The 12,137-nt window shown below is 41.2% G+C and overlaps 1 protein-coding gene across 3 annotated transcripts in view; it reads left to right on the top strand.

Annotated features, from left to right (window-relative positions):
- The window catches only part of ZFYVE9 (zinc finger FYVE-type containing 9), a 202,745-nt gene that overhangs the window by 141,974 nt on the left and 48,634 nt on the right, over positions 1-12,137 (top strand). For all 3 annotated transcript variants that reach the window (XM_023188602.1, XM_023188610.2, XM_023188617.2), the window contains 2 exons: positions 2,523-2,747; positions 4,962-5,044. In XM_023188602.1, the coding sequence (XP_023044370.1) occupies positions 2,523-2,747; positions 4,962-5,044 (308 nt within the window). The remainder of the gene's footprint in view (positions 1-2,522; positions 2,748-4,961; positions 5,045-12,137) is intronic.

Here is a 12,137-nt window from a genome sequence, read left to right as displayed (position 1 = left end):
CTGGAATTTAATTTAGTTTCTCCTTCCATTTTACATGGACATTGAGGCTCAGAGAAGTAACTTACCCCAAATCCCACAATAGTGAATAATCAAACTAGCATTCAAACTTGTATCTCTGGGACTCCAAAATCTGCAATTTATTTTTCAAAATGTCGTACTGCTACATTGATATGACAGTTCTTTTGTTTTTATAGATCTGGCCCAGCAGCTTAATTGTGCAGCCAGACCTGGGTAATCCTGGAGCAAGGGTACTACCCCTAAATTCCTGAATGTACTACCTTAAATGTAAAATATAGATGATAATGTTTAAGTGAACATGACTTTCAACCACAAAGCTTCTCTGAGTTTAATGGGGAGTTATTCCCTTCACTTGTGGTTCCTACTGTCAGGATACCTATCCGCTAAAATCAAGGATGCAAAGACCCATAACCATTATAAGAATGAACTCTCGTTTTCAAGAAAAGTAAGCATTAATTTCTCTGATGGAGATTGCTTCATTTGGTGTTACTGCTTTCAAAGGTATCAAAGGAAGCTCATACGTGGCAAGTGAACACATTTGTTGTTCCATCATTGAGCGGCTCTTGTCAGGAAGTCCTTTTGCAATTCTAAACTGAGGAAAATGTCTCCTTAATGAAGGGTTGATATGTTTGTTACTGTTTCATTCACAAAAGTATTTTGAATTATAAAATGGCTTGGCCAGCTGTAATCCCAACACTTTGGGAGGCCAAGGCGGGTGGATCACTTGAGGTCAGGAGTTTGAGACCAGCCTGGCCAATATGGTGAAACCCCATCTCTACTAAAAATACAAAAATCAGCTGGGCGTGGTGGTGGGTGCCTATAGTCCCAGCTACTTGGGAGGCTGAGGCAGGAGAATTGTTTGAACCCGGGAAGCAGAGGTTGCAGTGAGCTGAGATTGCACCACTGTACTCCAGAGTAGGTGACAGAGCAAGACTCTCTCTCCAGAAAAAAAAAAAAAAGAGAGAAACCTACTTAATGTGAATTTAAATAAGCCCTAAATTACAGAGCTATGTTTCATATTTCTCTCAAAAAATTACAAACAATAAATCCTGTCCAGGCACAGTAGCTCACTCCTGTACTCCCAGCACTTTGGGAGGCCAAGGTGGATAGATCATTTGAAGTCAGGACTTTGAGACCAGCCTGGCTAACATGGTGAAACCCTGTTTCTACTAAAAATACGAAAAAAATTAGCTGAGCATGGTGGTGCATGTTTGTAACCGTAGCTATTCAGGAAGCTCAGGTGAGAGGATTGCTTGAACCTGGGAGGCAGATGCTGCATTGAGCCAAGATTACACCACTGCACTCCAGCCTGGGTGACAGAGGAAGACCCCATCTAAAAACAAACAAACAAACAAAACAAACTTGTCTGTTGTACCATCTTCATAAATCCTCATCTTCCCTTAATGTCTTATAACTGTACTTATTACCATAATTCATTATGTTCATGAGTTGACTTTCTTCACCCAGTGAAATTATAAGCTTGGTGACAGCAGCTTCCTAATCTGAACATTTCTTTTCTTTTCTTTTTTTTTTTTTTTTTTTTGAGACAGAGTCTCTCTATTGCTTAGGCTGGAGTGCAGTGGCACAATCTTGGCTCACTGCAACCTCCACCTCCCAGGTTCAAGCGATTCTCCTGCCTCAGCCTCCTGAGTAGCTGGGATTACAGGTGCACATCACCACACCCGATTAATTTTTGTATTTTTAGTAGAGACGGGGTTTTACCACGTTGGTCAGGCTGGTCTGGAACTCCTGACCTCGTGATCCACCCTCCTCAGCCTCCCAAAGTGCTGGGATTACAGGCGTGAGCCACCACTCCTGGCCTTGAATATTTCCTTATGACCTTTGAGGCGATATTCTTGAGACCTCTAAAGCAATTCATACAGTAAAGCTATACAATTTAACCAAGGAAGGCATCAATATTTTTGGCTTTTATCTAGACAAACTTCAACAGTGTGATAATGTAACTTAGTTTATGCTCTTTAGAAGCCCTGATAAAATTGGAAACCAAATTTTCATTTAATAAATGCCATATATTTAAAAATCAGCTTTTTAAATGTAAGTCTTTCATAGTGAAAGATTGGGAATTACTGTTTGGTAGTGTCCATCCAGCCCAGTGTTGCATAATAATGTGTATTAAAAATATGATTAATTGGCCGGGCACGGTGGCTCACGCCTGTAATCCCAGCACTTTGGGAGGCTGAGGCGGGTGGATCATGAGGTCAGGAGATCGAGACCATCCTGGCTAACACAATAAAACCCCGTCTCTACTAAAAATACAAAAAAATTAGCCGGGCATGGTGGCGGGCACCTGTAGTCCCAGCTACTCGGGAGACTGAGACAGGAGAATGGGGTAAACTCAGGAGGCGGAGCTTGTAGTGAGCCAAGATTGTGCCACTACATTCCTGCCTGGACGACAGCCAGACTCCGTCTCCAAAAAAAAAGAGAAAGAAAAGAAAAATATGATTAATTTATTGATACAAAGTAATGAACTTTTTTGTTTTTAGGGAATGTGGTGAGCAACTTGGGACATTCCTTCTTCAGTCAAAGTTTCCTTGGCAGTAAAGAACATGGTGGATTCTTATATGTGACATCTACCTACCAGTCACTGCAAGACCTAGTACTCCCAACCCCACCTTACTTGTTTGGGATTCTTATCCAGAAATGGGAAACTCCTTGGGCTAAAGTATTTCCTATCCGTCTGATGTTGAGACTTGGAGCTGAATATCGACGTAAGTAATAAAAACACGTTTTTCAAAGCCACATGACCAAGGCATGATGACTAAATAATGCCTGAAATATTCAGAGCCCTCCGTTTGGTGATATAATTCAGCAGAAATAGTCTTTTGAAATAGCTAAACTAAATTTGGCCAGTGTCTGCGCATATTGGGCGTAATGGGAAGCACTGAAAATAACGAATGAGGAATTTGATTATGTATACCTTGTAAACTTACTGCTTTTATAGTTCATTGATAAAAAACATGATCATCTTTAGAAAAATGAATTTGAACTTAAGTAACTTTATTTTTTGTAGTATCTGTATATGATGAGCATATTCTTTGTCACTTGGTTGGAAAACAGTTATGATCAATTATATTTTACTTAACATACTGGAAGCTAGTGAAATGGAAACCACTCTCAGTTGGTAAGGAATATGCTACAGAAGAAGAGCTTCCTTGCGCATGGCTTTAGCAGTGCAACTAAGATGTGATTTTTAAAAAGACATTAATGGTTAAATGCAAGCTTGATTTTAAATTTTATAGTTCCATCTAATTAAAAGTGCCCCGTGCTAGGAATCAGACCACTTGAGTAAGATTCTCAACTCTGCCTCTTAAAAGCTCTGTAACTTTGGGCAGGTCACTCAAGTTCTCTGATTGTGTTTCTTTTGTAAACTGGAAATAATAATGGTTGCTTTTTATTTTATATTGGATTGTTAACAGGATCCAATGAGAGAATAAATGAAACATTATTTTATAAACCATAAAACTGTGTTCTCAGCAAGTCAATTTCATTCTTTCACCAATTATTTATTAATTCGGTAAGAATTTAATAAAGGCCTCCCATATATCCTGAATCCTGGGAATTCTGAAATAGCTAAGACATGATTATAGGCTCTTGGGAACTTTTATAAGGAATACATACAGAAATCATGATTATAGCAGTATATTGTATTAAAACCTGTGCTCAAAGTTAAGTTCATTGGGAGCTCCAAGACGGGCTCTAACTTGACCAGGAATGAAGGAGTAGTTGGACCTTCAGTTTTGTTGAACCAGAGTGCCTCTGGATTAACTCTGAAGGCTGTATATGAATCAGCTAAATGAATCAGGGAAAGGGAAAGATTGTGTGCAGAAGAACAACATATGTATCTTCCTGTTTTATACAGATGTTTCAAACCATAAAGTTCAAGAGATGAGCCAGCCTGTGATTTGCCTCTCCTAAGGAGGATCCTGGTTAGGAGTATAGAAGAATGAACTCTTGGCTGAGTGCAGTGGCTCATGCCTGTAATTCTAGCACTTTTGAGAGGCATCTGAGGTGGGCAGATCATTTGAGGTCAAGAGTTTGAGACCAGCCTGGCCAACATGGTGAATACCATCTCTACTGAAAATACAAAAAAAATTAGCTGGGCCTGGTGGCACATGCCTGTAATTCCAGCTACTGGGGAGGCCAAGGCAGGAGAATCGCTTGAACCCTCTTATGGCAGGAGATCATGCCACTGCACTCCAGCCCTCCAGCCTGGGTGACGGAGTGAGACTCTGTCTCAAAAAAAGAAAAAAAAAAAAAAAAAGAGTGAAGAGTGAACTCTTAAATGTGTTGGGAAAAAAAAAGTGAACTCTTAAACTTACTGAGCACAGAGGAATCAGGAGATATTTTTTTCCTGGATTGTATCAATTCAGTTTGAAGAAGATTGCTCCCTAACCTTGTGGGGGGAGACAGGGTGTCATTCTGTCACCAAGGCTGGAGTGCAGTGGCACAGTCATGGCTCACTGTAGGCTTGACCTCCTGGGCTCAAGCCATCCTTCTACCTCTCAGCCTCCCAAGTAGGTGGGACTGCAGGTGCATGCTACCACACCCAGCTAACTTTTTGTTTGTTTTTTGTAGAGACAGGGTCTCCCTAGGTTGCACAGGCTGGTCTCAAACTCCTAGGCTCAGGTGATCCTTCTGCCTCAGCCTCCCAAAGTGTTGGGATTACAAGCATGAGCCACTATGCCTGGCTATTGTGTGCCATTTTTGAAATATTTACGTCAAAAGGCTTATTCTGGTTATCAGAAGACTTAATATGACTTAGGATTTGTCTGCTACCATGCCAAGTGGTTTTTGAGCCCAAAATTTGATATGTTCTAATGAGCCATTACAATTATATTTTGAAAATTGTATTAGTCATGAAATCTCTTTTACCAAAGTTTTATGTTGCCAAACTTAAGTTTGATCGTTTCTCATTTCCATAGTTTATCCATGCCCACTATTCAGTGTCAGATTTCGGAAGCCATTGTTTGGAGAGACGGGGCATACCATCATGAATCTTCTTGCAGTAAGTCGGGAATTGTTTTTCCTTTGTCCTTACTGGAGTTTATATGGGAGAAAGAAGAAAGCAAGTTTATTATTTTCTTGGTAGCTGTGCCCAAGCTGCTTCAGGCAGGTAAAGATTTATGCTGAAGATAAAGAACAGTGTATATACACACACATATATATACACACGCACATATATATACATATATACGTATATACATATATAAAAATATATACACATATATACACACACATATATATACTCTTTTGCAAACATGAAGTGAAATGGTACAGAATTCCAGTGTCTGATTATACACTTACTGTCTAACCTTGCAGAATTATTGTGAGGACTAGAAGTAATATATAAATAAAACACCTAGCATTCTGTCTTATTTTTATTTTAAGACCGGCATTCTGTGAGTTTCTCTTGTGTTATTATAGGTTATTATCCAAGCAGAGATTGGTCAGAGATTGTACCCAGATACCCCAAGCCAGTAAGGCTACTGCTCTCTGCTGATGGATCTGAATATGGACTGGAATTTAAACTTCATTGTTTTCCTTTCTTCTGGGCTCTCTCATGTCTCCTACACACATGCACAGGTTCTGACTCTGTTGGCCAAGAACATTGGTTGGCTTGAGTCCACTAAGTTCTCCGCTGCATATATGCACAGACTAGGATCAATCCTGGATATCTGGATATTAAATAAACAGTTTATGAAGCTGCCTATGGTTGTCACATCTCCCAGAACTTACCCCAAAGAGGTTTAGTGAACTCAAGCTAATCAATCTACTGGGCCTCCCTTTTTAGTAACCACTGAGATTACCACTTTGACAATGTTCCATAGCAAGTAAACTCCTTCAAGTAGCAAAGCTCATTTTTTTGTTTGTTTTGTTTTGTTTTGTTTTATTTGACACAGAGTCTCACTCTGTCGCCCAAGTTGGAATGCAGTGGCGTGATCTCAGCTCATTGCAACCTCCACCTCCCAGCAATTGTCATGCCTCAGCCTCCCGAGTAGCTGGGACTATGGGAGCACACTACCACACCCAGCAAATTTCTGTATTTTTTATAGAGAGAACATTTTGCCATGTTGGCCAGAATGATCTCAAACTCCTGGCCTCAGTGATTCACCCGCCTCAGCCTCCCAAAGTGCTGGTATTACAGGCGTGAGCCACTGCTCCTGGCTGCAAAGCTCATTGTTTTTACAAACTACCTTGCCCTAGTTGAACTACCTAACTACCTAATGGGGCTAGGGGGCAGCCCCAGGCAAGGTCACAGACTCAATTCAGAGTTCAGTAGTTTTCATGAAAAAAACACTTTTTTTTTTTTTTTGAGACGAAGTCTCTCTGTTGTACAGGTTGGAGTGCAGTGGCACAATCTTGGCTCACTGCAACCTCCACCTCCCAGGTTCAAGAGATTCTCCTGCCTCAGCCCTCAGAGCAACTGGGATTACAGGTGCCTGCCACCACGCCCGGCTAATTTTTTGTATTTTTTCATAGAGACAGGGTTTTACCATGTTGGCCAGGCTAGTCTCAAACTCCTGACCTCAGGTGATCCGCCCACCTCAACCTCCCAAAGTGCTGGGATTACAGGCATGAGCCACCATGCCCAGCCAAAGTGCTTCTTAATGTTGTGTGCCTTTGATCTAATTCCAGAGCACTGAAGTGGTTCTTTTTAAACCACTTATACAGCTTTTTGGTTGCTTTTTGAGGAGTAGGTTTGGTGATTTCCTCATCTGTCATGCTTAAAAGCTATAGTTCCGGTTATCTTTTTAAATTTTTTTTTTTTTTTTTTGGTGATGGGGGATGGAATCTCGCACTGTCGCCTGGGCTGGAGTGCAGTGGCACAGTCTCGGCTCACTGCAACCTCCACCTCCTGGCTTCAAGCAATACTTGTGCCTCAGCCTCCCCAGTAGCTGGAATTACAGGCACGAAACACCATGCACAGCTAATTTTTGTATTTTTAGTAGAGACGCATGTTGGCCAGGCTGGTCTCAAACTCATGGCCTCGAGTGATCCACCCACCTCAGCCTCCCGAAGTGCCTTTTGCCTATATTTTAATTGGGTTGTCTTTTTGCTGTTAAGTTTGTTATATATTCTGAATATTAACTCCTTTTCAGATGTATGGTTTGCAGATATTTTCTCCCATTTCTGTAGGGTGTGTATTCACTCTGTTAATAGTTTCCTTTTCTATGCAAAATCTTTTTAGTTTGATGTAATTCCATTTGTTTATTTTTGCTTTTATTGCCTGTGCTTTTGGGATCTTATCTAAAAATTCCTTGCCTAGCCCAATATTGTGAAGCATTTGCCCTGTTTTCTTCTAATTGTTTCATAGTTTTGGGTTTTATATTTAAGACTTTAATCCATTTTTAGTTGATTTTTGTATATGGGGAGAGGAGGGGATCTAGTTTCATTCTTCTGCATCTGGATATATCCACTTTTCCAAGTACTATTTATTGAAGAGAGTCCTTTCTGCAGTGTGTGTTCTTGGCACCTTTGTCAAAAATCAATTGGCTGTAGGTGTGCAAATTCATTTATGGGCCTTCTATTCTGTACAGTTGGTGTATGTATTTGTTTTGGCCACTACTATGCTGTTTTGGTTACTATAGTTTTGTAGTGTATTTGGTCAGGTAGTGTGATATCTCTAGCTTTGTTCTTTTTGCTCAGGACTGCTTTGGCCATTTGAGGCCTTTTGTGGTTTTATAAGAATTTTAAGGTTTTTTTTTCCTGTTTCTGTGAAGAATGTCATTGGCATTTTGATAGAGATTGCATTAAATCTGTAGATTGCTTTGGGTGGTACGGCCATTTTCACAGTATTAATTCTTCCAGTCCATGAACATGAAATCTCTTTCCATTTAGTTGTATTCTCTTCAGTTTCCTTTGTTAGTGTTTTATAGGTTTCCTTGTAAAAGATCTTTTACCTCTTAACTGTGTTCCTAGGTATCTAATTTTTTTTTATAGCTACTGTAAATGGAATTGTTTTCTTTGTTTTTTATTAGCATATAGAAACACTACTAATTTTACGTGTTGATTTTGTATCCTACAACTTTACTGAATTTGTTTATTAGCTCTAACAGGTTTTTGGTGGCATCTTGAGGGTTTTCTATGTATAAGGTCATGTCATTTGCAAACAAGCACAATTTGACTGTCTCCTTTCCAATTTGGATGCCTTTTATTTCTTTCTCTTGCCTAATTGCTCTGGCTAGGACTATGTTGAATAGAAGTGATTAAAATGGGCATCTGTATCTTGTTCTTGATCTTTGAGGAAAAGATTTCCACTGTTCCCATTCTGTATGATGTTAGTTGTGGGTTTGTCACATATGGCCTTTATTATGCTAGGCTGCTTGTCCAGCTGGGCACAGCAGGCCAGCCAGCTGTGTGTTGGTTTCTCCACTGTACAGGTCTGCCTGTTCCCTGGGGCAGGGAGGTGCCATGTGAGTTCAGTGCCAGGGCTCCCTCATTCTGTTGGGCCTAGGCTCTCAGCAACTGGATGGTGGTGATACAGCTACATGTGTGTGTGATGGACTGACAGTGGGGCTTCAGAGATGGAGAGATGCAGTGGCAATTAGCCCCCAGGCAGGATGAATTCTAGCAGAGGGTCCAGTTTCAAAATGGCACCATGCTATGACTGGGAATGGGGGGCTGGGAGGTGTATGACATGGGCTCCAACTCTGGAGCAGTATAGTCCGGTGAACTGCAGGCAGCTACAAACTGGATTCAGAGTTTGTGAGGACTGCGGGACTCTCTTGTAGCAAGGAATGCAGGCGGCTGCAATGGTCATGGGGACCATGGGTCCCCAGCTTACCCTTTCACCATTAGAAGTGGTCCTTCCTGACTCCAGGCCACTCCTTGCAGGGAGGCAGTGTGGCAGAGGCAGAAGGCTTTGCTCCCGTTTCTGTGGTGCTATCCCGGGCATCTGGTGTTCCACAGGAATTTCAGCACTCCTCCTCGTGCCTCCAGCATACTTCCACAGCCACTCCAGTTGAAATATAGTTTGTTTATTAGTTGTTTTGGTCCCTTTTGTTGAGTAGAGGGGAGCAAGAGCTAGGCAACTCCAGTCAACCCTCTTGCTGATGTCACTGTCTTTTAGAGAGAATAATAAGAAAAAAAAAAGTCTTGGCTGGGTGCAGTGGCTCATGCCTATAATCCCAGCACTTTGGGAGGCCAAGGCAGGCGGATCACGAGGTCAGGAGTTCAAGACCAGCCTGGCTGATATGGTGAAACCCCGTCTCTACTAAAAATATAAAAATTAGCCGGGCGTGGTGGCACGTGCCTGTAATGCCAGCTACTCAGGAGGCTGGGACAGGAGAATCGCTTGAACCCAGGAGGCAGAGGTTGCGGTGAGCCAAGATCGTGCTACTGCACTTCAGCCTGGACAACAGAGTGAGACTCTGTTTCAAAAAAAGAAAAAAATCTTGTAGATTTACCCATCTAGTTGTCATTTCAGTGTTTTTCGTTCCTTTGTATAGCTCTGTATTTTCATCTGGTGTCATTTTCCTTCTGCCAAAATGATCGCCTATAATATTTCTTACAGTGTAGGTTTGTTGCTGATGAATTATTTTAACTTTTGTATTTCTAACAGCATCTTTAGTTGATCTTCATATTTGGAAGATACTTGTGGTAGATGGAGACGTCTAGGTTGAGCTTTGGTTTTTGTTTTTTGGGTTTTTGTTTTTTTTTGAGACAGAGTCTCACTCTTGTACCCAGGTTATAGTGCAGTGGCACAATCTTGGCTCACTGCAACTTCCACCTCCCGGGCTCAAGCAATGCTCCCACATCAGCCTCCCAAGTAGCTGGGATTACAGGCGTGCACCGCCATGCCCAGCTAATGTTTGTATTTTCAGTAGAGACAGCATTTCACTATGTTGCCCAGGCTGGTCTTGAACTCCTGACCTCAAGGGATCCTCCTGCCTTGGCCTACCAAAGTGCTGGGATTACAGGTGTGAGCCACTGCGCTCAGCCTGATTTTTCTTCTTTGAGTATTTTTAAGATGTTGCTCCACTGTCTTCTGGTTTGCATTGTTTTCCCTCTCATTTTTGTTCCTTTCTACATAACAATTTTTTCTTTTCTTGCTGTTGTTTTTCTTTTTCTTTCTTTTTTTGGAAATAGGGTCTCACTCTGTTGCCCAGGCTGGAGTGCAGTGGCACAATCATGGCTCACTCACCCTTGATGTGCAGGGCTCAAGTGATCCCCCCAACCTTTGGCCTACCAAGTTGCTGGGACTACAGGTGCATGCCACTATGCCCAGCTAATTTTGTTTATTTTTTATACAGACAGGGTCTCACTATGTTTCCCAGGCTGGTCTCCAACTCCTGGGCTCAAGCCATCCTTCTACCTCAGCCTCCCAAAGTATTGGGATTACATGCATGAGCCACTGTGCCTGACGTTCTCTGGGTAGTTTTAAAAGCTTTTTAAAATCACAGGTTTGAAGCAAATTGATTATAATGTGCTATAGTGTAGTTTTCATGTTTCCCATGCTTGGGGTTCATTGAGCTTTTTGAATCTATGGGTTTATAGTTTTCATCTGATATTTTTTCTGTTCATCCTTTTCTCTCCCTGAAGGAGATTACTCCAATTATATATATATCAGGCTGCTTGAAATTGTTTCATGGCTTACTAATGTTCTTTTTGTTTCTTTTTCAGTCTTTTTTCTCTCTGTTTTCATTTAGGATGGGTTTTATTGCTGTGCTCTCAATTTCACTAATCTTTTATTTTGGAGTGTTTAAGCTGCTGTTAGTTCCATCAATCTTTTAAACAATCTCAAATACTGTAATTTTCATCTCTAGAAGTTATAATTCTAAGATTGGGTCTTTTTTTTTTTTTTTTTTTTTTTTTTGAGAGGGAGTCTTGCTCTGTCGCCCGGGCTGGAGTGCAGTGGCCGGATCTCAGCTCACTGCAAGCTCCGCCTCCCGGGTTTACGCCATTCTCCTGCCTCAGCCTCCGGAGTAGCTGGGACTATAGACGCCCGCCACCTCCCCGGCTAGTTTTTTGCATTTTTAGTAGAGATGAGGTTTTACCGTGTTAGCCAGGATGGTCTCGATCTCCTGACCTCGTGATCCACCCGTCTCGGCCTCCCAAAGTGCTGGGATTACAGGCTTGAGCCACCGCGCCCGGCCAAGATTGGGTCTTTTAAGATCTTTTATGTCTCTGCTTAGCATCTTGTACATGTAGAATACAATATAATAACTATTTGTAATGCCTTTGGTAATTCTAACATCTTGTATAAGTTCTGGCTCAGTTTCCATGGATTGATTTTTTTACCTTATTTTGAGTTGTATTTTCCTGCTGCTTTGCATGTTTGGTATTTTTTTATTGGTTGCCAGACATTGCAGACATTGTGATTTTACCAGTTGGGTGCTGGATATCAATATTCTTGAGCTTTTTTTTTTTTTTTGCAAGTAATGAAGTCAAGTTACTTAGAAATACCCTCCATCTCACATCATATTCTACATTTCAGTAAATGGTAGTTCCAGTCTTCTAGTAGCCCTGGCTATAAAATTTAGAATCATCTTTATCATTTGTTCACATTCCACATCCATGGTGGCAAATATTGTCAGATTTTCCTTTAAAATATGTCTAGAAACAGGCTGGGCACAGTGGCTCACACCTGTAATCCCAGCACTTTGGGAGGCCAAGGTGGGCAGATCACCTGAGGTCAGCAGTTTGAGACCAGCCTGGCCAACATAGCGAAACCCCATCTCTACTAAAAATACAAAAATTATCTGGGCCTGATGGTGCATGCCTGTAATTCCAGCTACTTGGGAGGCTGAGGCAGGATAATTGCTTGAACCCAGGAGGCAGAGGATGCAGTGAGCCAAGATTGCACCACTGCGCTCCATCCTGGGTAACAGAGCGAGACTCTGTCTTAGGAAAAAAAATAAAATAAATAAAAATAAATAAATTCTATCTATCTATCTATCTATCTATCTATCTATCTATCTATCTATCTATCTTATCTATCTATCTATCTGTCTGTCTGTCTGTCTGTCTGTCTGTCTGTCTATCTATCTATCTATCTATCTGGAAACTGACAACTTCTCATCACTTCCTAAACTATCTATCTATCTATCTATCTATCTATCTATCTATCTATCTATCTATCTATCTATCTATCTATC

Source organism: Piliocolobus tephrosceles, chromosome 1 (assembly GCF_002776525.5).
Source record: "Piliocolobus tephrosceles isolate RC106 chromosome 1, ASM277652v3, whole genome shotgun sequence".
In the NCBI taxonomy this organism is placed as follows: Eukaryota; Metazoa; Chordata; class Mammalia; order Primates; family Cercopithecidae; genus Piliocolobus; species Piliocolobus tephrosceles.
The sequence above is the reverse complement of the archived record's forward strand: the minus strand, read 5'-3'. Positions and strand labels throughout refer to the sequence as shown.